Below are 27317 nucleotides of genomic sequence, written 5' to 3' on the forward strand. Positions count from 1 at the left end.
ATCCTTAATATCATCTAGGTAAATTATATTATCTCTCTCTCTCTCTCTCTCTCTCTCTCTCTCTCTCTCTCTCTCTCCCCCTTTTGAAACCCACAACACTGTGTACATAAGAAAAACGATTGTTGTTCCCTAACTATTTTGTCTCTTTAACGTAGCAAATGGCCAATTAACTTCATTTACGTGCAACGTGAGGTTGCAAAATTGCAACTCCTATATCATCATCACCAAGCTGGAGACTTAATTCCTCGTGTCTATCAGTAACCAATTCCTGATAAACTCTTGATTAACGATCGCGTTAAACATCTGCCAACGTAATAACTCCCGGTTGGAATAAACGGTCTTTCTTGGATGTCGACGAAGAGCGGAGTAAAAAACTATAATATTTTGAGTATCAAAAGGAAATAAACCTGTCTTGTAGACTGTGTTGAAATTCTTGATCGTTGTCTCGAATCCATCTTGTCTCTCCCTTTTCAACGATTGATGGCTAATTAACTACCAACCCTAAGTAAAAGGAGGAGAAACGGAATGAAAAATCAGTAAAAGCCCCCTCAGAAAAACAAAAATCTATCACTTTTCGGAAGCTTTGATGGGTGATTCAGAATCCAGGTAACAACGCACAACTGGTCGCATAAGTAATACTACTCCGACAAGAAGGATTCTTAAGGCAAGAGCAACGCCCTTTCAAGGACGCCTAGAAAGCACAGCAAGAGACAATAAATACATATAAAAAGAGGTTGGCAGACTGCAGGAATCACCAGTGGCTTCTGAGGTCCAGCAACGTGCACAATGGAGGTAAAATAACAACAAAAAAGAAAAATTGTTTTGGAAAGAGTTTGCTGGTTCTTGGTGAAGTGTGTGCGACGTCACAAGGAAGAATCTTATCAAGTAGTATCAATTTCTTATTTTTCAGTCAGTTAGAGAGGTGTGGGATGGGTGATAAGGAGTTGAAGAAGACTGGGTGAAAATGAAGAGAGTGGAAAATATTTGTCCTAATTTGCTGGTACTTCGTAACTTCTGTTGATTGGCTCGGATAAATTAGTTTAGTTTCACTACTTCAGGATTTTTTCTTCTTTTCAACGAGAAATCAACTAAAATACATATCACATCAGGATTATTAGGAAGTTCACTTTTAACTCTAATTTCGTGATAATGTTTTAGGTAACAGCAGGCAACAGGTTCTATGGCTAGACAAAGGTACAGACTAATAGTTGCTTAAAAAAAAAAAACATACTAACATTAAATATAAAAATAACGCATACTAACAGTGTGTTGCTTTAGAAAAATTTATCCAGACTTCTCAGAATACTGAAAAGCAAGGCAGTACATTTTGATAATTAGAGAGAAATCTTTTATTACAATATTTTTACAGAACTCTCTTTTCCAGACCAACATGCTGATCCTGTTTCTGGGGACTGTTGCCTTTAGTAGCAGCTTCTCCACAGCTGGACTCCACTAACCAGCAGGTATTGTAATCTTGAAGTGCACCTTTGCAGCTGCATTATCCTTATAATTTATGCATATAATTACACGGAGGTTAAGGCCCTTGCTTATTTATCAAATGTTATTTTTCTCATTTTCCCCAGGCCGTGCCGTACAGCTTTGCCTACGGTGTGAACGCTGGAGACACAGGGGATCGGAAAGAGCACAAGGAAACCGTTTCGCCCTCTGGTCTGACAGAAGGAGAGTACAGGTGGCTCCAACCAAATGGGTTATACAGGTATAGTAGCAGTATACTATAAATGATTAATATTAAAGGCAAATACTTATGTCTTTTTATAGTAAATCTATAACCGACTTTTCACACATCAACGCATATGACCCACTAGTCAAAGTCAGGATGCTGACATGATTTCTATTCAACCACAGGGTGATTCGCTACACCGTTGACGGCACGTCTGGATACCAAGCAGTTGTCAGTGAAGAACCAAGAGAGGATGTTGCTACTTATTATACCAACAGCTTACAAGAATCTGGATCTTCACAAGGCAGTCTCAGCAACTTTGGAAATCAACAGTCTTTTAACAGTTTCCAGGCTGGAAATCAAAGATTTGGGGCCACAAGCACCTCTGGAAATCAACAGTCATTGGCCAGCTTTCAGAGTGGTAGCCAGAGATTCGCGAATGTCCAAGGTGGTGCTAACAGTCAAGGAAATCAACAGTTATTAACCAGTTTCCAGAGTGGTGGACAGAGATTTGTGAGCTCCTTAGGTGGTGCTAATATTCAAGGAACTCAACGCCTTGACACTTCCAAGAGTACCAAAGATTGGGCAACTCCCCAAGGTAGTGCTAATATTCAAGGAAAGCAACAGCCATTGACCAGCTTCCAGAGTGGTAGTCAAAGATTTGGGAACTCCCAAGGTAGTGCTAATATTCAAGGAAAGCAACAGCCATTGACCAGCTTCCAGAGTGGATTGAAAAAGATGAACTCCCAAGGTAGTGCTATATTCAAGGAAAGCAACAGCCATTGACCAGCTTCCAGAGTGGTATTCAAAGATTTGGGAACTCCCAGGTAGTGCAATATTCAAGGAAAGCAACAGCCTGACCGCAAGCTTCCACAGTGGGTAGTCAAAGATTTGGGAACTAACCAAGGTAGTCTAACATTGGCAAGGAAAGCAACAGGTGACATTGACCAGTGATTCCCAGAGTGGTAGCCAAAGATTTGGCTAACTCCCAGGTAGTGCTAATATTCAAGGTAAAGCAACAAGCCATTGACCAGATTCCAGAGTGGCTAGCCAGAGATTTGGAAACAACGTCCCAATTTGTAGTGCTAATATTCAAGAAATTCACAGCCATTGACAGACCTCCAGAGTGTAGCCCAGAGATTTTGGGTAACTCCCAAGGTAGTGAATAATATCAAGGAAGGAACTCAACAGCATTGACAGCTCCAGAGTGGTAGCCAGAGATTTGGTAAAAACTCCCAAGGTAGTGAAACTATATTCAAGGAACTCTCCCAAAGCCAATTGACCAGCCACCAGAGTGGTAGCCAGAGATTTGGTAACTCCCAAGGAAGTGCTAATATTCAAGGAAAGCAACAGCCATTGACCAGATTCCAGAGTGGTAGTCAAAGATTTGGTAACTCCCAAGGTAGTGCTAATATTCAAGGAAAGCAACAGCCATTGACCAGCTTCCAGAGTGGTAGTCAAAGATTTGGGAACTCCCAAGGTAGTGCTAATATTCAAGGAAAGCAACAGCCATTGACCAGCTTCCAGAGTGGTAGCCAAAGACATGGAAACACCCAAGGAGTTGCTAATAATCAAGCAAATCAACAGATATTAACCAGCTTCCAGGGTAATGACCAAAGATTCGAGAATTCCCAAGGTAGTGCTAACAGTCAAGGAAATCAACAGTCATTGACCAGCTTCCAGAGTGGTAGCCAGAGATTTGGGAACTCCCAAAGAGGTGCTAACCGTCAAGGAATCCAGCAGTCACTTAACAACCTCCAGACAAAAAGCCAAAGATATGGAAACAGCAGAGATTCTTCACTCCAAGGTTCTAGCAACACACAGATTCAGAACCAAAATCAGAATCAAGGTATTGCTGGCCAACAAAACGAAACCCTTGAAGGTCAACAAACTTTTGGAAACCGAGACGTGAGCAGTTCACAGAACTTCCAGACCCAAGGTTTGAGCAGCTCTCAAAAACCACAAAACCAAGCCTCCAACAACTTCCAGAATTCACAGACTCTTGGATTAAGTAACTTGCAAAGCCTCCAAAATCAAGGATTTGATGCAGAACAGAGTCCTCAAGGCCAATCATTCAACAGTGCTCAGAATTTCCAAAACCAAGAATTAAGTGATGTCCAGAACTTCCAGAACCAAGAGTTCAGTAATTTGCAAGATAATCCAAACTCTGGTTTTGATGGAGATATTAATTCTCAGACCCAGAGTCAAGCATTTGGTAGAGGAACGCAAAACTTGGGGGCTAGCAACTCTCAAAACATCCAGGGACAAGGCTTCAACAGCCAACAGAATCTTCAAAACCAAGACTTTCGTGAAAACCAAAATTTCCTGAACACAGACTCCACTCTTTCTCAAACAACCTTCAATCAAGACTCCAACAGAGGTTCAGCACTTGTTAACGGAAAAAATTGCCTAGACAAAGGGCTTGGTGATGCAGTACACTCTTCCCAAGCTCAAGATTTCACCGGATCTCAGAATTTCCAAGATCAAGGCTTTGGAGGCAACGTAAGCTTTGGTGGAGAAATCACTAACAGTGGAGTTGTAGACACATTATCCTCTTCTGTTGGGTCTGGAGGAGAGTTGTCGTCCGGAGTTACTGTCAATTCTGATTCTACCAGTTTTGATAACACACAATACACAAATGGTAGTAATGACAGGGGTGTGTCTGTTGTGTTAGCTAGTCATAACCACAGTTTCAAGAACTGATCAAACTCTCTCCACCCACTTGCTTTCTAACCCACTCTCATTGTGATATCTTAGTTTTAATGAATTTGATGTATCCAATAAGACAATTATTTGTTACTTGCTTGACTTGCAGTTAATAAAAATCGCCATACGACAACTTGTACTTGATTTACCTTTATCAAATCTGTTGCAAGCAAAAATGCTTTATAAACTGATTGTGATATCATCTGTCGTTGGCCTATATAATGGCAGAGTTTGAGCTAAAGCAATACGGTTTGTCCATAATTTAGCAAAATCTAGACTCAGTAATTGCTGACAGATACCGCTGGGTTACTCAGATAAATCATCTACTACTGTAACAAGATTTCAGAAGCCGCATGTGATTGGTTATGGCACATTTGTTATAACAATTAAGTGGGTTGAAAAACCTCTCAAAGGCTGTGAAAAATAGTAATTGTGTATGATATTAATCTTTCTTAACAGTATTTCGAATAATAGTCAATTATAACTGCTTCATAAATATAATTCTCCTTTTTCTGAATCTGAAAGATTACATTTCCTCTGGTAATATAAGTGGCTAGAAAGACTAATCTTCATCCAATTAAGAATGGACAAATGGAAACAAGGAGGTGAAGTTAGAAGATATCTTTTGAAATACTACTCTGACGGTGTAGAGTGATCAATAGCAATACAAAATACGCTTAAGGTAGGTTGTGCCAAAGACCAAAAACTCTGGGGACAGAGATGCAGAGAGGAGAAGAAGTCACAAAAAAGATCGTTTGTAAGATGGCAAATTTCAATGACCGATGTGAGCAGAGTTCCTTAATGGAACCTTTATTTATCTATTCTTCGCCCATCAACAGATAATTTACACTAGATTGAAGTTTAATAAGCTAACCAGCTTCTCTTTGAAAAAATTAACCCACGGATTTCAATGAATTTATAATGTGGAGATACAGGTGAAGGTGGGCTAACGAAGTTTAGTAGCTTTTGAATTGATTCACTGTGCTTGTGTTAGTTTATATATATATATATATATATATATATATTATATATATATATATATATATATATATATAATATATATATATATATATATAAAGGTATAAACCACGAAAGAAAGATAAACAACGGAGTTTCTGTAAGATCATCCGACTCAACGTCCTTTGCTTAGCAGTTTGTCTGCTAAGTAATGGACATTGAATCGAAAAATCTTGCAGAAACCCCGTTGTTTATCTTTCCTTCGTGGCTTATACCTTTATCTATGCATTTTTCGCGTTCCAAACTTTCGTGATTCAGTTACACACATATATATACTTACATATATACATTATATATATATCTATATATATATATATATATATATATGTATGAGTTATATAATATATATCTAATATTAGATATATATATATACTATATATATAGAGAGAGAGAGAGAGAGAGAGAGAGAGAGATATAGATATATATAATATCTATATTAATTTTTATACATACATCCATTTTATATATATATAGATATATATAGATATATATGTATATCTATATATATATATACTATATATATATATATATATATATATATATATATATATATATATATATATATATATATAGTCTCAGTAATTGGGCGGCTACTTGGAAATCTCAGCTTGATGATAAATAACAGTGCCAAGACCAGGAAGAACATTCTTTATTAAACGAGCTTACGAGGTTTAAAACCTCATCTTCAGGCTGAAAAAATGACAAGGATGAGAAATCACTAAAAATTACATTAAAATGAATTGTCTTATTAAAAACTTCAGTAAAAACATAAAATAAAACGAACATCACATACAAACTAAAAATTACGAAAAAACTACAACAAAACACAAAACATACAAAAACAGAAATAAAAATGAAAGTAATATGAAAGGTAAACAAACTACACTCAAAAATAAAATGGCTAACGACCCAATTTGTGTACCTACTATGAAACTATATGATAGCTAGTTGAATACCGGACGAGTTGTTGTTCAATTCCGGTTTCATTTTCTTAATAAACAGCGACTCTGAAATTAAAAGGTCCAGTCTATTTGAGCAAAAAGACAGTACTCTAAAATCTAGGTGAGTGAAAGGATGGTCCTTTGCTAAACTGTGTTCCCTTATGGCAGAAAAAGGTGGTTTAGAAAGAGGAAACCTAGTTCTAACGGAAAGACCTCTGTGTTCCAAAATTCTGTGTCTAAGCCAGCGGGAATTGGATCCCACGTATCGCAGACCACACTGCGAACAGGTAAACAAGTAAACGACACTCGAATTAAGGTCCACAGGAAGAGCAGGCTTCTCCCTCAAAAATGATCCTACAGTAAAAGGGTTAGTAAAAACAAATCTGAAACAAACTTGAGGAAAACTGTGCTTAAGTATTTCTTGTAACTTTTTTCGTACCAAGTAGCTACTATGACCAAGGAAAGGCAATTTAATATACTTTACATCTTTACTAGCAGTACTGTACACCGGTCTGGGACAAAATTTCTCATCTAGAAAATTTTTCAGAACTTTGTAAAAGACAAATACGGGATAAGAATTTTCGGAAAAATAATTCTGGAGGAAGACCATGTCTTGATGAAATAAATTAAAATCACAACAGACATTGTAAGCTCTATTTATCATAGTACGTATTGAATTAATTTTAAACAACTTTGGTGAAAAACTAGGATAATTTAATCCCAAGCCAGTAAAAGTACTTTTCCTATAAACGGAAGTCTCAAATTTACCTCTATTTCTGTGTACCTGAACATCTAAAAATGACAACATATTATCGTGTTTTGTCTCACAAGTAAAAGTAATATTAGGATGACGAGAATTTAAATATTCAAAAAATAAATCCACGTGTGAACGTTCCTTAAACACAAGGAAAGTGTCATCCACGTACCTACGATAGATAGTAGTAAAGTAATTTTTAATCTTTCTAACAGAAATTTAACAAAAGAGGAAAAGTATGTTCTTTCTCTTGGTCTTGAGTTTGCCTTGACACCCATGAAATTCAATTTCTTTAAGTACTTTTTAAGTTTTGAAAAACTGTGTTCAACTTTAAGAAACTGTGACATTTGTGGTAGTGAAACCCTTATTTCTATTTTTAACAAAATTTCTGTAATTGCAAATGAGACCTTTCAAAATTTTAATCTTAGAAAGGAGGGTGACAATCAGTTAAATAAAGACAGAATCAATATTTTACGCAATCTTAAGAACGATGATAGTATTGTTATTACAAAGCCAGATAAAGGTAAGGGTGTTGTATTGATGAATATGTCTGATTATTTAGATAAAATGAATGAAATACTCTCAGACAATACAAAATTTAGGTTGTTAAATGTAGATATTGCGAGTCACATTTTGAAATTAGAAGACAAATTAAATGGGATGCTAAGAAGTTTGAAAGATAAGATTGGGGAAGTTACCTATAGTTATTTATTTGTTTCAGGGTCAAAGCCCGGTTACATGTATGGTCTACCTAAGGTTCATAAAATAGGAAACCCATTGAGACCCATTATATCCTCAATTGGCACTTTTAACTATTACTTGTCAAAGTTTCTGGTTCCAGTTTTAAAACCTCTATCTTTTAGTGAGTTTAATGTCCCAAATTCTTCCAAGTTTGTCAAAGAATTGTGTTCTTTCGATTTTAACCAAGATGTTGTAATGGCTAGTTTTGATGTAACCTCTCTTTTCACGAATATCCCATTAAAAGAAACTACTGACATTATTCTTAATAATATATGTGAAAACTACATAACAACTTTTGGACTTGGTAAAGTAGATTTGCGAAAATTATTACAATTGGCTACAACTGATGGCATTTTTACTTTTGATGGTAAATTATATAATGAAATAGATGGAGTTGCTATGGGAAATTCCCTTGGACCTGTATATGCAGATTGTTTCATGGGTTATTGTGAAAGGATTTGGATGTCTGAATGCCCTGTTGCTTTCAAACCCTTGTATTATCGTAGGTACGTGGATGACACTTTCTCCTTGTGTTTAAGGAACGTTCACACGTGGATTTATTTTTTGAATATTTTAATTCTCGTCATCCTAATATTACTTTTACTTGTGAGACAGAACAGGATAATATGTTGTCATTTTTAGATGTTCAGGAACACAGAAATAGAGGTAAATTTGAGACTTCCGTTTATAGGAAAAGTACTTTTACTGGCTTGGGATTAAATTATCTTAGTTTTTCACCAAAGTTGTTTAAAATTAATTCAATACGAACTATGATAAATAGAGCTTACAATGTCTATTGTGATTTTAATTTATTTCATCAAGACATGGTCTTCCTCCAGAATTATTTTTCCGAAAATTCTTATCCCGTATTTGTCTTTTACAAAGTTCTGAAAAATTTTCTAGATGAGAAATTTTGTCCCAGACCGGTGTACAGTACTGATAGTAAAGATGTAAAGTATATTAAATTGCCTTTCCTTGGTCATAGTAGCTACTTGGTACGAAAAAAGTTACAAGAAATACTTAAGCACAGTTTTCCTCAAGTTTGTTTCAGATTTATTTTTACTAAGCCTTTTACTGTAGGATCACTTTTGAGGGAGAAGCCTGCTCTTCCTGTGGACCTTAATTCGAGTGTCGTTTACTTGTTTACCTGTTTGCATTGTGGTCTGCGATACGTGGGATCCAGTTCCCGCTGGCTTAGACACAGAATTTTGGAACACAGAGGTCTTTCCGTTAGAACTAGGTTTCCTCTTTCTAAACCACCTTTTTCTGCCATAAGGGAACACAGTTTAGCAAAGGACCATCCTTTCACTCACCTAGATTTTAGAGTACTGTCTTTTTGCTCAAATAGACTGGACCTTTTAATTTCAGAGTCGCTGTTTATTAAGAAAATGAAACCGGAATTGAACAACAACTCGTCCGGTATTCAACTAGCTATCATATAGTTTCATAGTAGGTACACAAAGTGAGTCGTTAGCCATTTTATTTTTGAGTGTAGTTTGTTTACCTTTCATATTATTTTCATTTTTATTTCTGTTTTTGTATGTTTTGCGTTTTGTTGTAGTTTTTTCGTAATTTTTAGTTTGTATGTGATGTTCGCTTTATTTTATGTTTTTACTGAAGCTTTTAATAAGCCAATTCATTTTAATGTAATTTTTAGTGATTTCTCATCCTTGTCATTTTTTCAGCCTGAAGATGAGGTTTTAAACCTCGAAAGCTCGTTTAATAAAGAATGTTCTTCCTGGAATTGGCACTGTTATTTATCATCAAGCATATATATATATATATATATATATATATATATATAATATATATATATATATATATATATATATATAATTTGGAGCTTGACGATCAACGGAGAACTACTTTAATCTGTAAACAACATTTATCTTGATTTTTCTGAACTGCGAGTTTTTTTTTCTTATCTAGATTTTGGATTATTATTTGTCTAGGCTGTATTTATCTATATATGGGGCGAGGTTCAATTGTGAATCTGGTGTAGACTTGAAGCAGATCATAAGTGAATGGTTAACCAGTTGTCAGATTTGGAATGAATTCGACAACTTATTAGCAGTTTTTGTTTGTCGCTTGAAGGCTTCAGTCTTGAGGGTTGAAGGAAGTGTTGAAAATATTGGAAACAATATCACAAAGTTGTATATGCCGGGCTCATTATCAGTTAATGGAAATAAAAGAAAGACTATGAACAGGAATTCATGAACATTATATATATATATATAATATAATATATATACTTATATATATATATTATATATAAATATATATATATATATATATCTATATATATATATATTATATATACATATATATCTATTTCAGCAACGGAGGACGAAAAAAAGGTTGACAACCACATTGTCAGAGTAACAATAGGTCTACCTCAATTCAAGAAATGAATAGATGTACGTAAGCATAAGATAAAATAAATTCTTACCATTTATAACTATGCTTATAAATTGTAAGAATTTATGGTTGGAAAACTTACTTAAAAAAAAAAAGGATTTCAATGATTCGAAAATGTTTTCAATGAATTTATCATGATGTTGAACCATCTGCTTTGTCTTGGACAGCCCTCTAGAGGTTGTTAGGCAATTTTGAAGTCATACAATAGTATCGTAACTAGAAGAACATTTGTTACCCCAAAAAATCCTTGTGATATTAACCTTTTGAGATCGTCTCTTGGTGTGATGATATGTAAAAGATGTTTCTCGCTAATAAATTCAAATTTGGTAAAGTTCTTGTCTCTCTCCCTTTTCAACGAATGATGGCTAACTAACTAATAACCCTAAGTAAACGGAGGAGAAACGGAATGATTTCAGAAATCAGTAAAAGCCCCTTAAGCCACACCTAATCCGCCGCAAAAGAAAAATCTATCACTTTTTCGAAAGCTTTGATGGGTGATTCAGAATCCAAGTAAAAACGCACAACTGGTCGCATACGTAATACTACTCCGGCAAGAAGGATTCATAAGGCAAGAGCAACGCCCTTTCAAGGACGCCTAGAAAGCACAGCAAGAGACAATAAATACCTATAAAAAGAGGTTGGCAGACTGCAGGAATCACCAGTGGCTTCTGAGGTCCAGCAACGTGCAAAATGGAGGTAAAATAACAACAAAAAAGAAAAATTGTTTCGGAAAGAGTTTGCTGGTTCTTGGTGAAGTGTGTGCGACGTCACAAGGAAGAATCTTATCAAGTAGTTTCAAAGTCTTCTTTTTCAGTCAGTTAGAGAGCTGGAGGATGGGTGATAAGGAGATGAAGAAGACTGAATGAAAATGAAGAGTGGAATATATTTGTCCTAATTTGGTGGTACTTCGTAACTTTTTTTGATAGGCTCGGATAGATTAGTTTAATTTCCCTACTCTTTGATTTTTTCTTCTTTTCAACGAAAGGTGCTATATTCAAGAAATCAACTAAAATACACATCACATCAGGATTATTAAGAAGTTCACTTTTAACTCTAATTTCGTGAAAATGTTTTAGGCAAAAGCAGGCAATAGGTTCTATGGCTAGACAATGGTACAGACTAACAGTATGTTGCTTTAAAAAAGTAAAAAACGAAAACAAACTAACATAAAATATAAAAATAAAAAAAACATACTAACAGTGTGATGCTTTAGAAATATATATCCAGACTTCTCAGAATACTGAAATGCAAGGCAGTACATTTTGATAGTTAAACAGAAATTTTTTATCACAATTTTTTGACAGAACTCTCTTTCTCAGGCCAACATACTGATCCTGTTCTTGGGGACTGTTGCTTTAGTAGCAGCTTCTCCACAGCTGGACTCCACTAACCAGCAGGTATTGCAATCTTGAAGTGTACCTTTTCAACTACATTATCCGCATAATTTATGCATATAACTACGTGGAGGTTAAGGCCCTTGCTTATTTATCAAATGTTATTTTTCTCATTTTTCCCAGGCCGTGCCGTACAGCTTTGCCTACGGCGTGAACGCTGGAGACACAGGGGATCAGAAAGAGCACAAGGAAATTGTTTCGCCTTCTGGTCTGACTGAAGGAGAGTACAGGTGGCTCCAACCAAATGGGTTATACAGGTACAGTAGCAGTATACTATAAATGATTGATATTAAAGGCAAATACTTATGTCTTTTTAGAGTAAAGCTATAACCGACTTTTCACACATCTACGCATATTAAAACTAGTCAAAGTCAGAACACTGACATGATTTCTATTTAACCACAGGGTGATTCGCTACACCGTTGACGGCATGTCCGGATACCAAGCAGTTGTCAGTGAAGAACCAAGAGAGGATGTTGCTACTTATTATACCAATAGCTTACAAGGATCTGGATCTTCACAAGGCAGTCTCAGCAACTTTGGAAATCAACAATCTTTTAACAGTTTCCAGGCTGGAAACCAAAGATATGGGGCCACAAGCACCTCTGGAAATCAACAATCATTGGCCAGCCTCCAGAGTGGTAGCCAGAGATTCTCGAATGTCCAAGGTGGTGGCCAGAGATTTGGTAACTCCCAAGGTGGTGCTAATATTCAAGGAAAGCAACAGCCATTGACCAGCTTCCAGAGCGGTAGCCAGAGATTTGGGAACATCCAAGGTAGTGCTAATAATCAAGGAAATCAACGGTCATTAACCAACTTCCAGAGTGGTAGCCAGAGATTTGGTAACTCCCAAGGTGGTGCTAATATTCAAGGAACTCAACAGACATTGACTAGCTTCCAGAGTGGTAGCCAGAGATTTGGGAACTCCCTAGGTGGTGCTAATATTCAAGGAACTCGACAGACATTGACTAGCTTCCAGAGCGGTAGCCAGAGATTTGGTAACTCCCAAGGTAGTGCTAATATTCAAGGAAAGCAACAGCCATTGACCAGCCTCCAGAGTGGTAGCCAGAGATTTGGTAACTCCCTAGGTGGTGCTAATATTCAAGGAAAGCAACAGCCATTGACCAGCTTCCAGAGTGGTAGCCAGAGATTTGGGAACTCTCAAGGTAGTGCTAATATTCAAGGAACTCAACAGCCATTGACCAGCTTCCAGAGTGGTAGCCAGAGATTTGGGAACTCCAAGGTAGTGCTAATATTCAAGGAAAGCAACAGCCATTGACCAGCTTCCAGAGTGGTAGCCAGAGATTTGGGAACTCTGAAGGTAGTGCTAATATTCAAGGAACTCAACAGCCATTGACCAGCCTCCAGAGTGGTAGCCAGAGATTTGGGAACTCCCAAGGTAGTGCTAATATTCAAGGAACTCAACAGCCACTGACCAGCTTCCAGAGTGGTAGCCAGAGATTTGGGAACTCCCAAGGTAGTGCTAATATTCAAGGAACTCAACAGCCATTGACCAGCTTCCAGAGTGTTAGCCAGAGATATGGAAGCTCTCAAAGTGGTGCTAACAATCAAGGAAATAAACAGTCATTGACCAGCTTCCAGAGTGGTAGCCAGAGATTTGGGAACTCCCAAAGAGGTGCTAACCATCAAGGAATCCAGCAGTCACTTAACAACCTCCAGACAAAAAGCCAAAGATATGGAAACAGCAGAGATTCTTCACTCCAAGGTTCTAGCAACACACAGATTCAGAACCAAAATCAGAATCAAGGTATTACTGGCCAACAAAACGAAACCTTTGAAGGTCAACAACCTTCTGGAAACCGAGACGTGAGCAGTTCACAGAACTTCCAGACCCAAGGTTTGAGCAGCTCTCAAAAACCACAAAACCAAGCCTCCAACAACTTCCAGAATTCACAGACTCTTGGATTAAGTAACTTGCAAAGCCTCCAAAATCAAGGATTTGATGCAGAACAGAGTCCTCAAGGCCAATCATTCAACAGTGCTCAGAATTTCCAAAACCAAGAATTAAGTGATGTCCAGAACTTCCAGAACCAAGAGTTCAGTAATTTGCAAGATAATCCAAACTCTGGTTTTGATGGAGATATTAATTCTCAGACCCAGAGTCAAGCATTTGGTAGAGGAACGCAAAACTTGGGGGCTAGCAACTCTCAAAACCTCCAGGGACAAGGCTTCAACAGCCAACAGAATCTTCAAAACCAAGATTTTCGTGAAAACCAAAATTTCCTGAACACAGACTCCACTCTTTCTCAAACAACCTTCAATCAAGACTCCAACAGAGGTTCAGCACTTGTTAACGGAAAAAATTGCCTAAACAAAGGGCTTGGTGATGCAGTACACTCTTCCCAAGCTCAAGATTTCACCGGATCTCAGAATTTCCAAGATCAAGGCTTTGGAGGCAACGTAAGCTTTGATGGAGAAATCACTAACAATGGAGTTGTAGACACATTATCCTCTACTGTTGGGTCTGGAGGAGAGTTGTCGTCTGGAGTTACTGTCAATTCTGATTCTACCAGTTTTGATAACACACAATACACAAATGACAGTAATGGCAGGGGTGTGTCTGTTGTGTTAGCTAGTCATAAACACAGTTTCAAGAACTGATCGAACTCTCTCCACCCACGTGCTTTCTAACCCACTCTCATTGTGATATCTTAGTTTTAATGAATTTGATGTATCCAATAAGACAATTATTTGTTACTTGCTTGACTTGCAGTTAATAAAAATTGCCATACGGCAACTTGTACTTGATTTACCTTTATCAAATCTGTTGCAAGCAAAAATGCTTTAGAAACTGATTGTGATATCATCTGTTGTTGGCCTATATAATGGCAGAGTTTGAGCTAAAGCAATATGGTTTGTCCATAATTTAGCAAAATCTAGACTCAGTAATTGTTGACAGATACCGCTGGGTTACTCAGATAAATCATCCACTACTGTAACAAGATTTCAGAAGCCGCATGTGATTGGTTATGGCACATTTGTTATAACAATTAAGTGGGTTGAAAAACCTCTCAAAGGTTGTGAAAAACAGTAAATGTGTATGATATTAATCTTTTTTAACAGTATTTCGAATAATAGTCAATTATAACTGCTTCATAAATATAATTCTCCTTTTTCTGAATCTGAAAGGATACATTTATTAGGGCTGTTGCCTTGTATAATAAGGCGCCCTATAAGGTAATGTTAGACTTGCGATAATCTTACGCTAAGTCGGTTGGTTATGCACTTCCATACTCATTGGAGTGTCTTGGGGTTTCATGAAAACGAACGAAGTAAGTATCTTCTTTCTGATGTGAGGTTCTGGTATAAAACACGAAGTATAAAAAAAATACCTATATTCTTTGAGATTATATGATGAAGTTCAGAGGAATTTTGTACAGGTCTTCTAATGACGATGGCTTGATCTCTTCTGCCAACGATGATGGCTAATTCCACTCTCTTCTGACTACCATCTCGGTTACAAGTCATAAAGGAAGCAGACAGTAGCTCGAACATATGAACATACATACAAATGAGACACATTACCAATCACGTAGGCTGTTTGAATTATAGGTCGCGGTAGTTGTCTCAAGCAGGAAGCTTTGACTAATGTTTCAAAACAAATGAATGACCACAGGTGACGGCACGTCACCTTAGCCTACTTTACTGTATACATCATCTTAGCGTCTCTGGCCTGATCACATTCCTGCAAGCAATCTGGTTGACCTCTTTACTTTTAGTCTTTTATATATATGGAATAACATTCCATATTTTTATTATGTAATCACTTACGTAAAAGCTCGGTCAGCTACCAAAACCAACCACTGAATATTACTCAAGCTTGACTTGCATTTGACTTATAGGAGTGTGATACAGACACTATGTGAATATATATAGATATATACAAAATACTTATAAGTAAAAAAAAATTCATGTTGTACACAAATACAGATTCAAGTAATAAGATATAAAACATAATATGCATATGATGATATTCGTAAATAATAGTGAACACGTGATATATACTGATACAGTTTTTCACTTCATCTCTTTTAGGATACATATGCTACAGAAAATACTAATGTACTCTGATAATTGCATAGGGTAAGGATTAACATGATAAAAATCATATTTTAACTGAAAAAAATTCATATATGAATTGATAAAAATTATTAATGTTTATGCTGATTGATTCGTTGATTTTTATGCTAACTGTTATATATCTGCAGTTATTGGTAAGATAAAAGGTAACAGATTGATTATAGGCTACCTGATTTATTTATACATATGTATATGGATTCATATAATTATGATTAATATATGTGCACTTTAATAGATTCCTAGTGCGTACACGCAAAGATATATTTCGACTCTGTTATTTATGATCATTTATAAATAGATTCCTAGTGCGTACACGCAAAGATATATTTCGACTCTGTTATTTATGATCATTTATATATAGGATACATGATACTTTATATATAGGATATATGACCGAGGTTATACTACTACACATTTAACTAGCGTTCGAACAACTTTTCGTCCATTACACAGTTCCAGACAACCACCTATAGCCAAATGAAATGGCCAATTCCAAATGGTTAAAACAAGGGGAAAATTGCCTGGCGGGTCCAACGTTCTATTTCGGCCTCATACTTGTTCTCTGCATCCTAAGCCACACGAATACGTTTGCGATGAATAAAATCATCCCCAGCACGAGTCCTTCGCCAGCAACGTAGAATTGAATATCCTTCTGGTCGTAATTGTCGGAAGTATGTCCCTTTTGTAGTCGATTTCCGACAGCCGCCGGAGCATTCCGCATTAAAACGAGGTTAACGAGGGGATACGGGTGTCGGTCGAAGAAGTCCATGAAATAAGCTTGTTCACTTATGATGGTGCTTATTCCTTTCACATTGTAGGCGGTTGTTACTTGACTGTAGTCGTCCGCAGCGACCAACGATTTTTTTTTATTTGAAGTTGCGATGTGAAACTCTCGTACTGCAGGATACTGTAACCAGGTTCCATTAATCAGCCTGCAAGTGAAATTATACTTGTCACAAGGGCAAAGTAATTTCAGACAACATCAAATATGGGAGGGAGAAAGCCATTTAGAACCAGACTTAACCCACATGAATTCGCTGATATTTTATGGAATTCAAAAGAGTCAGCTGTACAAACTTTTTTATCCATGGCATTAACAATGAGTGAACCTATCCAGGTCTATGATGACTGTAAAATATCCATAATTATAAAAAATAAACAGATATCAATATGAATCCCAAAGAAAATTTGATATTACTGGTAGTAAGTTACTAGACAAAGAAGTGGAAAACGGAGCTATTTGTAAGATTGCCAGGCAACATAAGAGTCAAAGAGAATATTAATCATGATTCTGTATTTCTCAATGCTTACCGAAATTAAGTTGTGATAAAATCCGATCCTATGTGCCCCTAACAAAAGTTTCATATTCAAATTTCTCGCGCGCATCCTCTGAGGTTAATTTTTAAAACTTTATTAATAGGCAGGAGATGCAACGAAAGAACCCACTATGTAACTAATTTTTATATAAACTTTGGGTTTTTCAAGAAAATGTGACATTTTCCCAGGAATGTGATTTACTTGAATTGTAATAGGCTAATGTTGCAAGTAAATATTTCATATCCATGACTTGATACTTCTAAATGTCCATTTACCAATGTCATAAGCTGAATTATTGACTCTAATTGTCTATGAGGTTCAGAAAAAATTAGTTCATTTTGATGTTATAGAAATTCTATTTGCTTATTTTGTTCATTAATTTTAAAACAATCGCAAGTCCTTAACTAAAGTTGCATTGCACACACGGATAAGAATAGGTTATGGCTATGTATGTCATCATGACCTATGAACCACATGTGAAGTTCATGAGCTAAGCATTCCTCTCTCCAGCCAACCTGCTTTGCAAGCGGTTTATTGAGGTTAAAAGGAACAATGCTGATCTGGCAACGCGTCATGCACCTTCAGAACTGATGACGTCGTCACCTGGCAGGAGATTGCTCTCAGCCAGCTAAGAGTTACGTTACTTGCTGTAATAAATATGACTTTAGTATAAAATTGGGTATTTTTTGTTTTAATACTCGACCCACACGAGAAGAATGTCTGAAAAAAACAGTACCAAAATTGAACAATATATTAGTTTCATGTTGGAAATCTGCATGATTGTAAATAAATGTAATTATGTTAAATTAGATATTCCTTATTCAAACTAATGAAAAGAGGTTTCCATACAAATTCTATATATATTGTTTGCCCTCTAAGATCCATATAGGATTATTCCATAGATATACATTTTCACTTCTAGACTTCCTGACTGTAAAATCTCTTTTATTTTTTTATTTTATTTATTTATTTATTTATCTATTTATTTATTTATTTATTTATTTATTTTTCATTGACTACGAATATAAATCACTGGGACAGACAATATGTCAGTAGGTTTTGATATGTGTTTGAACTTTTAGCTTATTTGTCATTACTAAAGCGTTAAGTTAGAGTTCAAATCTTTACGCATATATATTTGGATATTTAATTAACCTATGGTTACGTTTTGCTTATTGATTTTATCGTGATTCCTTTTTTATTATACTTTGTAACCCTTCTGACTTCTTACAGAGTGTATTATATCGACTCCACTTGTATCCATATTTATTTTATTTTGTATAATTATTTATTTATATAATTTTTTTTTTAATATATATATATTTATTAAATTAATGGTGGCTTGATATGTGGAAAGTGTTCTAGCGGCGTACCGTATAAGGCTACTTGCGGTATCAATTCTATAGATACAAGATATGAATGATAAAGGTATTTAAAACCGCGAGAACCGCTATAATCCAGTTCGGATCCAATATCACGAGTTGTAACTCGTAAGACTTGACACTTTTATTTATCCGTTCTACCAAACCTATTGACTCTGGGTGATAAAATATAGTATTGGTTTTCTTAATGGAAAGGAATTCACACAACGAGTTAAGGAGATTATTATTGATTTACACCACCCTAGTCAGATTATTATTATGTGTTGAATTCCATGTTTACTGATTTAGCACTCATAAATATTCCTAGCGCACTCAATTGCGGTGTTTGTTTTTAGTGCTATTAATTCTATATGTGTCAAGGAACTATTAACACTAAGAAGTGTTTATTTCCTCTGTCAGACTCGTAACTCTGTTAATGATTCTACGTGTATTCTTTCATTGATTGATTTGGCACGGGATAGGCCCTTAAACTGACAGGTGTCTTAGTGTATCCCTTGTTTTCATGACACGTGTTACAATTAGTTATGTGCTTTTTATATCTGTAAGCATTGTAGGCCAGCAAAACAGTGATTTGGCTTTCTGTGACATAATAGAGAACCCTGGATGACGGAATGCAACCAGTTTAGGACGATTGGTATGAAAGAGATTATTACTACTACCTGGTCGTTAGTCACCTGCTGTGTTCTTTGGGTTTTCCTCGTCACGGACCTACATATAATATTACATTTGATTACATAATTCTGATACACATACTTTGAATATACTTTGCTTTAGGGTTTCCGTTCGAAGTGTTTATTGTTTTGCTTGGCTGCTGACCCTTGTTTCCGTTCGAAGTGTTTATTGTTTTGCTTAGCTGCTGACCCTGTTTCTATTCGAAGTGTTTATTGTTTTGCTTAGCTGCTGGCCCTTGTTTTGTTCAGTTTGTAACAGTTCTGCGCTCCAACCCAGATATTCAATGGTCGCGATCTCTTGGGTTAATGAATTTTCTTGTTTAGATACGGTTTTAACAATAGGCACAGATGTTTCTACGAGGGGGGACCCAAAAGTAACCGAAATTGTGTCATAGAATTTTATTCAGTTATTGTTACATGTTTACAGTCTTATCACCTTCAAAGTATTCTCCATTTGAAGCAATGCACTTATCCAGACGTGTTTTCCACTGTTGAAAGCAATTCTGGAACTCTTGTGAAGTTATGGCTTTTAATGACTCCGTCGTTTTCTTCTGAACCTCTTCAACGTCTGCAAAACGTTCCCCTTTGAGGGCTTTCTTCATTCGGGGGAACAAAAAGAAGTCACAGGGAGCAAGATCGGGTGAATAGGGAGGGTGGGTAAGTGGGGTCATGCCATTCTTGGTCAGAAACTGTCTCACACTCAAGGCGGTGTGCGCTGGTGCATTGTCGTGATGAAGCCACCACCCTCCACTTTGCCACAGGTCGGGGCGTTTCCGTCTCACGACAGTGCACCAGCGCACACTGCCTTGAGTGTGAGACAGTTTCTGACCAAGAATGGCATGACCCCACTTACCCACCCTCCCTATTCACCCGATCTTGCTCCCTGTGACTTCTTTTTGTTCCCCCGAATGAAGAAAGCCCTCAAAGGGGAACGTTTTGCAGACGTTGAAGAGGTTCAGAAGAAAACGACGGAGTCATTAAAAGCCATAACTTCACAAGAGTTCCAGAATTGCTTTCAACAGTGGAAAACACGTCTGGATAAGTGCATTGCTTCAAATGGAGAATACTTTGAAGGTGATAAGACTGTAAACATGTAACAATAACTGAATAAAATTCTATGACACAATTTCGGTTACTTTTGGGTCCCCCCTCGTATATCTTTTAGTCCAATTAATGGTTCTTTGCAGTATGGTGCGGGATTGCGGGATAATGCGTCAGCTATGATATTTGCTTTCCCAGGTAGATATCTTAACTTGGCTCCAAAGACCTGAATGATCATATGCCAACGAGTTCCTTTGGGACTGTGTTTAAAGCCTTTGAAAAAACTCTGTATGGGACTTTATGGTCAGTAAGTATTTTATCAGGATAGCCGTAGATTATGAACTTAAAATGTACTAGTGAGTTAACGATACCTAGCCCTTCCTTGCCTATTACTGCATATTTACTTTCAGAGGGCTTTAGTTTACGTGAATAAAAAGCTATAGGGAAGAACTGTTTATCATATTGCTGAAGTAGTACCCCTCTTACCCCTTGGTCTGAGGCGTCTGTTGAAATAAAAAAAAATTCCTTATTTAAATCAGGGATTTTTTAAGTTAGGTGAGCTGCATTATTCCGCTTTTAAGATATCGAACGCCTGTTGATGCTTTTTAGACTATAATAAATCTACGCCCTTCTTCGTAAGATCTGTTAAAGGAGCTGTCATGATTGAAGAGTTACATATTTACATACGATTTTAATACCCACTACAGCGCAAAAGTGCTGTATCCCCTTTTTATGTTAATAGGTACCGGAAGTTATGAATAGCCGACACCTTACCATGGACTACTTTAAGACCTTGACTAGACACATAAAACCTAGATAAACATGTTCGGTTTTTTAAAACTCACATTTAGATATTTTACTCTGAGATTATTTGTCTTTGTCTCTGTAGCACTAGGTCTAGTTTATGTGAATGTACTTCTAAGGTATTAGAAAAGATTACAAGACCAACCAATAGGCATGTTGGGTATCCCCTAAAAGTCTCCAAACACTATATTGTAATTGGGGCGCAACGTAATCCGGAGGCATACGTAAAAATTGATAATGTCCCCTGAGTGTGCTGAAAACGGTGTATGAGGTACAATCACTTCGGTAATGGTATCTGGTAAAAGCCTTTAAGTAAGTCCAAGCTGGTGAAAAATTTATTCTAACCTAACAGAGATAAGATGTCATCGGTACATGGCACTGGAAACTATCGGGAGTCGTTTCCTTGTTTAAGCGACAGAAATCTATGCAGATACGCCAAGTCCGATCTTTTATGGCATGACGTTTGAGGGAAAATTATATGGGCTTATTTGATTTCCTAATGACTCCTATTACTAACATTTTTCAACTTCGTCATTTATCTCTATTTTGAAATTTCATTGGGAGTCTATACGAAGGTACGTATATAGCTTTATGTTTGTCCTAGGACCGTATTTTTTGTTAAATGACATCTGTTTTCCCCAGAGATCACTCGCTAGTGGAGAAACTTCCTGGTATTCAGATAAAAGATAAAAAAAAAAAATTTCTGCTGAATCACCTCTGCTTGAATGACTTTACGGATATTACTTTAGGTAGAGTATAAGAGAAATTCATCTACGACTGATTGGGCGTGTAAATTTTAGCAACAATAAAAAATGCGATATTTATAACTTCCGTATCCACAATATGTATAGGTTTGTGGATCACTAGATTTAACTTGTTGCTGCGAGTCAACCATGTCTAGGGCTTTGTTCGCGGAAATCGTTATATTTCAGAGTGTCGGGAAGGATTAAAATTTCAGATCCCAGCAAAGTCTTTTTACACGCACTAAGACATTCGAGGGTGCATGCGTCTTGAGATTTTTGCGTGCAAACTGTGACTGCGGTTGTGGGAGAATTCTGTTGGGTCGTTGAAAATATCACGATTTATGAGACAAATGATTTGTTCCTCTATATAATTTATTATTTGATTAACTGTCTCTTTTTGTTCAAAACTGATTTTAATATGTTTGAAGGTTTATAGAATTTTCCTTTGATAAACACGCCTTATTTGGCAGGACGTAAGGTAATGTTTTGTATACACATAGATGGATATCTTACATTTACGCTAGATACAGATCAATGTTTTTTATAACTATAGAGGTATCTGTAAGAGCTCGCTTATCCGGACTTCTCATTAAGGAAGTTCGAACAACAGACAGTGAGTCCGTAAATACAGGATATTACGTGGACTAAAGGCATAAAAACAAGATATTCTAATTTTTACGGCGCATACAGTCGGGCTTAATCCACCACTACTTATAATAACTTATGTATTAAAAAAAACGAGAACCTGCTCTGATTATGCATCACACAGTCGTGTGATGCATAGGAAAATTCCTTTTTAATTTTTCCAACATCGCTCTCCCTCTCCACTGAAGTCGCTTATGTGGAATGTGCTATGCTTTGAACACTCGGCAGATTTAACTGACCCTGACCGTTGACTAGATGACACAGTAACCAAGTTTGCATAAGCATGATTTGTTTGATTCTGATATTTAGGGCTACTGTTTACCATCGGCAACGTATTGTGTGCTTTTAGCATTCTGTTGTTGGTTACGTATAAAGCAACGAACGTATGAATGACGAACTATTAGGAATTGAGCGATTACTATTAAGACAAGTTATCTCTACTGCATTCAATATTAACTGTTTGTGCTTGCTGTTGTTTACTTCATTCTTTACTAAAATTTGTAATGGTGAGGGATCCTGGTCAGCGCATTTAGCCTAATGAAAGTTTTTTATAGACATGTTATTCCTTGCAATCCAGCCGTATTTTTAAGGTTAAGTTGAGTCACTGAGGTTCGATATTTTACGCATAACTAAAAGCTGAAACTGCGACTGGGACCTTGCACAGGAGCATTTTATTGTCCTGACCTGAAATAGTGTTACCTCTAATTTATCTAGATTTGTTCGGGTGTTCCACTTGTTTTTGTGTGTTTTCTTATTACTACTGTGCCTAACGACCCTATCCATGCATCTGTATAATACAGACGTCCACTCCGTAAACGCATATTCACTGTTTAATATGATTTGTTACGTAAAGGATTAATAATCACCCATAATGATAAAATTAACACAGTATATGATTATGACATTTCAGGAGAACTTCTGGAAACAGAAACTCAAAGATAAAAACTCGCAGTAGCGAAATCCCAATGATGTAAATAATTTCTGTAAAAAAGTAAGATTAAGAATGTCTCGTAACTTCAGCCACAGGAATAAAGAAAATTCGACCTGTAAAGGAAACACTCAAAGTTACTCCAATGAATAAAAAAATTGTACTTAGCTTGATTTTGTGGGAAGTCATGGTATTCCGATAACAATGTGCCCTTGGCCCTCCTTCTCCATTTAGCGGATGACCTGGTTTTTTGGCTTGAGTTTCCCTCGTGCGCTTTGTTTGTTTGTTGGATGATTCGATTCCTTGAAGATCCGATGCTGAAGACGCGTTCAGTTTATTTCTTGAAGTGCTGGAAACGCTCACTAAACGATGATACTAAGTTGCTTGAAGAATCTCTTGCTTTCGTCGTCGTTGATTTCTGATATGATACATTATTCGTTATTCTTCAGAAGACGTTGAAGAGTTCTTGTTGTTTTCTGAAGTCGCTCACTAAACGATGATACTAAGTTGCTTGAAGAATCTGTTGCTTTCGCCGTCGTTGAACTTCTGATATGATACATTATTCGTTATTCTTCGGAAGACGTTGAAGAGTTCTTGTTGTTTTCTGAAGTCGCTCACTAAACGATGATACTAAGTTGCTTGAAGAATATCTTGCTTTCGTCGTCGTTGACTTCTGATATGATACATTATTCATTATTCTGGTTTTTCTTCGGAAGGCGTTGTAGAGTTCTTCTAGTAGCCTGCCACCAATATTAGGGCTGTTGCCTTGTATAATAAGGCGCCCTATAAGATAATGTTAGACTTGCGATAATCTTACGCTAAGTCGGTTGGTTATGCACTTCCATACTCATTAGAGTGTCTTGGGGTTTCATGATAACGAACGAAGTAAGTATCTTCTTTCTGATGTGAGGTTCTAGTAGAAAACACGAAGTATAAATAAATACTTATATTCTCTGGGATTACATGATGAAGTTCAGAGGAATTTTGTACAGGTCTTCTAATGACGATGGCTTGATCGCTTCTGCCAACAATGATGGCTAATTCCACTCTCTTCTGACTACCATCTCGGTTACAAGACATAAAGGAAGCAGACAGTAGCTCGAACATATGAACATACATACAAATGAGACACATTACCAATCACGTAGGCCGTTTGAATTATAGGTCGCGGTAGTTGTCTCAAGCAGGAAGCTTGGACTAATGTTTCCAAAACAAATGAATGACCACAGGTGACGGCACGTCACATTAGCCTACTTTATTGTATAGGTCATCTTAGCGTCTCTGGCCTGATCACATTCCTGCAAGCAATCTCGTTGACCTCTTTAGTTTTAGTCTTTTATATATATGGAATAACATTCCATATTTTTATTATGTAATCACTTACACATTTCCTCTGGTAATATAAGTAGTAAGAAAGACTAATCTTCATCCAATTAAGAATGGACAAATGGAAACAAGGAGGTGAAGTTAGAAGATATCTTTTGAAATACTACTCTGATGGTGTAGAGTGATCAATAGCAATACAAAATACACTTAAGGTAGGTTGTGCCAAAGACCAAAAACTCTGGGGACAGACATGCAGAGAGGAGAAGAAGTCACAAAAAAGATCGTTTGTAAGACGGCAAATTTCAATGACCGATGTGAGCAGAGTTCCTCAATGGAACCTTTATTTATCTATTCTTCGCCCTTCAACAGATAATTTTCACTAGATTGAAGTTTAATAAGCTAACCAGCTTCTCTTTGAAAAAAATTAACCTACGGATTTCAATTAATTTATAATGTGGAGATACAGGTGAAGGTGGGCTAACGAAGTTTAGTACTTTTGAATTTGAATTGATTTCACTAGCTTGTGTTAGTTTAATAGATTATATATAGTGCATAGATTATATATAATAATATTTATATATATCATAATCTATATAGTATCTATATATATATTATAAGATTAGTATATATATACGATTTATATATATTTAGATGATATATCATGTATAATAATATATATATACGTACTATATAGCAATATATGGGTAAGGATGAATATCTAAATATTTAATAATAATATATATTAGTATATATATACTTATAGAATATATAGAGGTATATATATAATATATATGATATATATATTGATTGCATGTATATATATTATATAACTTATTATAAATAATATAATCGATATAATATATATAATATATATAGTTAAATGTATATATATCTTATATTATAATCCTAATATATATCTAATATATAATAAAATATTATATTTATAATATTTATAATTAATATAATAAATATAAATATATATATCTACTATATATTCTTATAATAATATATATGATATAGAAATATAAATATTATATATCTAATATAATATATTATAGATATATATATTATTAATTAATTATTATATATATTAATCTATATCTATATCTTAATATAGATATATATGATAATAACTAATTATAGATAATAGTGATATATATCTAGAGATATATAATAAATATAAAATAGTAATTCTATTTAAATGTAATATCTAGTAAATATTTTATTTATAATAATATTATATAATAAATATAATAATATATATAATATATATATATATATATATGTATAGCGTATATATATATTATTAATTATTAATATATTATATATATATATAATAATATATATATAAATATAAAGGTATAAATCACGAAAGAAAGATAAACAACGGAGTTTCTGTAAGTCATCCGACTCAACGTCCTTTGCTTGGCAGTTTGTCTGCTAAGTAAAGGACGAAAAATCTTGCAGAAAACCCCGTTGTTTATCTTTCCTTCGTGGCTTATACCTTTTTTTTATTTATGCATTTGTCGCGTTCCAAACTTTCGTGATTCAGTTACACACATATATATACTTACATATATATATGTGTGTATATATATATATATATTTATATACATATATATATATATATATATATATATATATATATATATATATATATATATAATATATATATATATATATATATATATATATTATGAAATCGAAACCTACTAAAGAAAGGGGTGAACAGAGTTCAGTTACATTTCGAGACATCTCTACATATTTTCAAGGAACCAAATGATTACTGAGTCATGTACTACTTGGAAGCTGGAGTGAAGTTCTCGTGATAATCCAGTAGAAGGGTACCCTTCCTCACCCTCACCCCCCTAAGAAGGCAACGAGTCCTCTTGATCAAAGAAAGGCAAAGAAGGAAAAAGATGAACCTTGTAAAATTTGAATAAAGAGAGGAGGGCCAAGGACAGACACAGACATCAATTAAGGCATATGAACAGATGGATTTATCAGTCTGAGAGAAGGTTGGACACTGAATAACCAGAGTCCGTACTTAGGCAGTTTGGGTTTTCCACTAAACTGAAAGTAATAGGGATAAACAACGAATGGTTTCATGATATCAAGATAAAAACGAAAGAGCTCAGGATACATATATTTTGAAGGACTGGTGCATAAGAACACAAAGGCTACATGGGAGTGCGAATCAACAAATGGGCAAAGGAAACGGAAACAAAAATGTATGGAAATTAGAATGGAAAAGCAATGGTCCCATCTGGATTCCAGCAGGGTTCTGGAAGACCTTAGGGGAACAAGACATAACCATTCTTCGGAATATTATTCAACTGAAGAGCATAGAGATGATCTTGAGGAAGAGAGAGCTATCTTCGTTATATCTACATATTGAGCTAAAATAGTGAAATTTAAGACTATGGAAATTATAGGGCATAGAGGTATTTCTTCTAACCAAGATTTTAATCCCGGTATATACATGTATGTATGTAAGTAAACATATATATATATATATATATATATATATATATATATATAATTTTAAATTTTATTTTATAATGATTTCGTCCCCTCATGGGATCGAACCATCGTCCAGCAGACAGGCTCGACATCAAGACGACATTGACGTTACCGATCCGAGCTAGTGAGGCTATAAGTTTATACCGATTCTGACCCATGAGGGGACGAAATTATTATCAACTAA

General features: G+C 35.7%; 3 protein-coding genes across 4 annotated transcripts; all 3 read left to right on the forward strand.

Moving 5' to 3' along the window:
• Positions 1-753: 753 nt before the first annotated feature.
• LOC135200878 (uncharacterized) lies at positions 754-13071 on the forward strand. 2 transcript variants are annotated; one of them, XM_064229598.1, is made up of 4 exons: positions 754-792; positions 11578-11655; positions 11776-11909; positions 12058-13071. In XM_064229598.1, the coding sequence occupies exons 1-4, from the start codon at positions 787-789 to the stop codon at positions 12929-12931; spliced, it is 1092 nt and encodes a 363-aa protein (XP_064085668.1). In that variant the 5' UTR covers positions 754-786; the 3' UTR covers positions 12932-13071. The 2 variants fall into 2 exon arrangements, with proteins under 2 accessions (XP_064085668.1, XP_064085667.1); XM_064229597.1 differs by lacking the exon at positions 754-792 and adding an exon at positions 10890-10954.
• On the forward strand, positions 965-4888 carry LOC135200469 (uncharacterized protein DDB_G0290685-like). Its single transcript, XM_064229125.1, has 4 exons — positions 965-1000; positions 1584-1717; positions 1867-2357; positions 3006-4888. Exons 1-4 carry the CDS (start codon positions 965-967, stop codon positions 4382-4384), a joined length of 2040 nt encoding a protein of 679 aa, XP_064085195.1. The 3' UTR covers positions 4385-4888.
• Positions 13072-13192: 121 nt separating the features above from the next.
• LOC135200519 (myb-like protein D) lies at positions 13193-14274 on the forward strand. The gene is made up of 2 exons (XM_064229171.1): positions 13193-13207; positions 13255-14274. The coding sequence occupies exons 1-2, from the start codon at positions 13193-13195 to the stop codon at positions 14272-14274; spliced, it is 1035 nt and encodes a 344-aa protein (XP_064085241.1).
• Positions 14275-27317: the final 13043 nt, after the last annotated feature.

The sequence above is a fragment of the Macrobrachium nipponense genome, chromosome 27 (genome assembly GCF_015104395.2).
Source record: "Macrobrachium nipponense isolate FS-2020 chromosome 27, ASM1510439v2, whole genome shotgun sequence".
NCBI classification, from domain to species: domain Eukaryota; kingdom Metazoa; phylum Arthropoda; class Malacostraca; order Decapoda; family Palaemonidae; genus Macrobrachium; species Macrobrachium nipponense.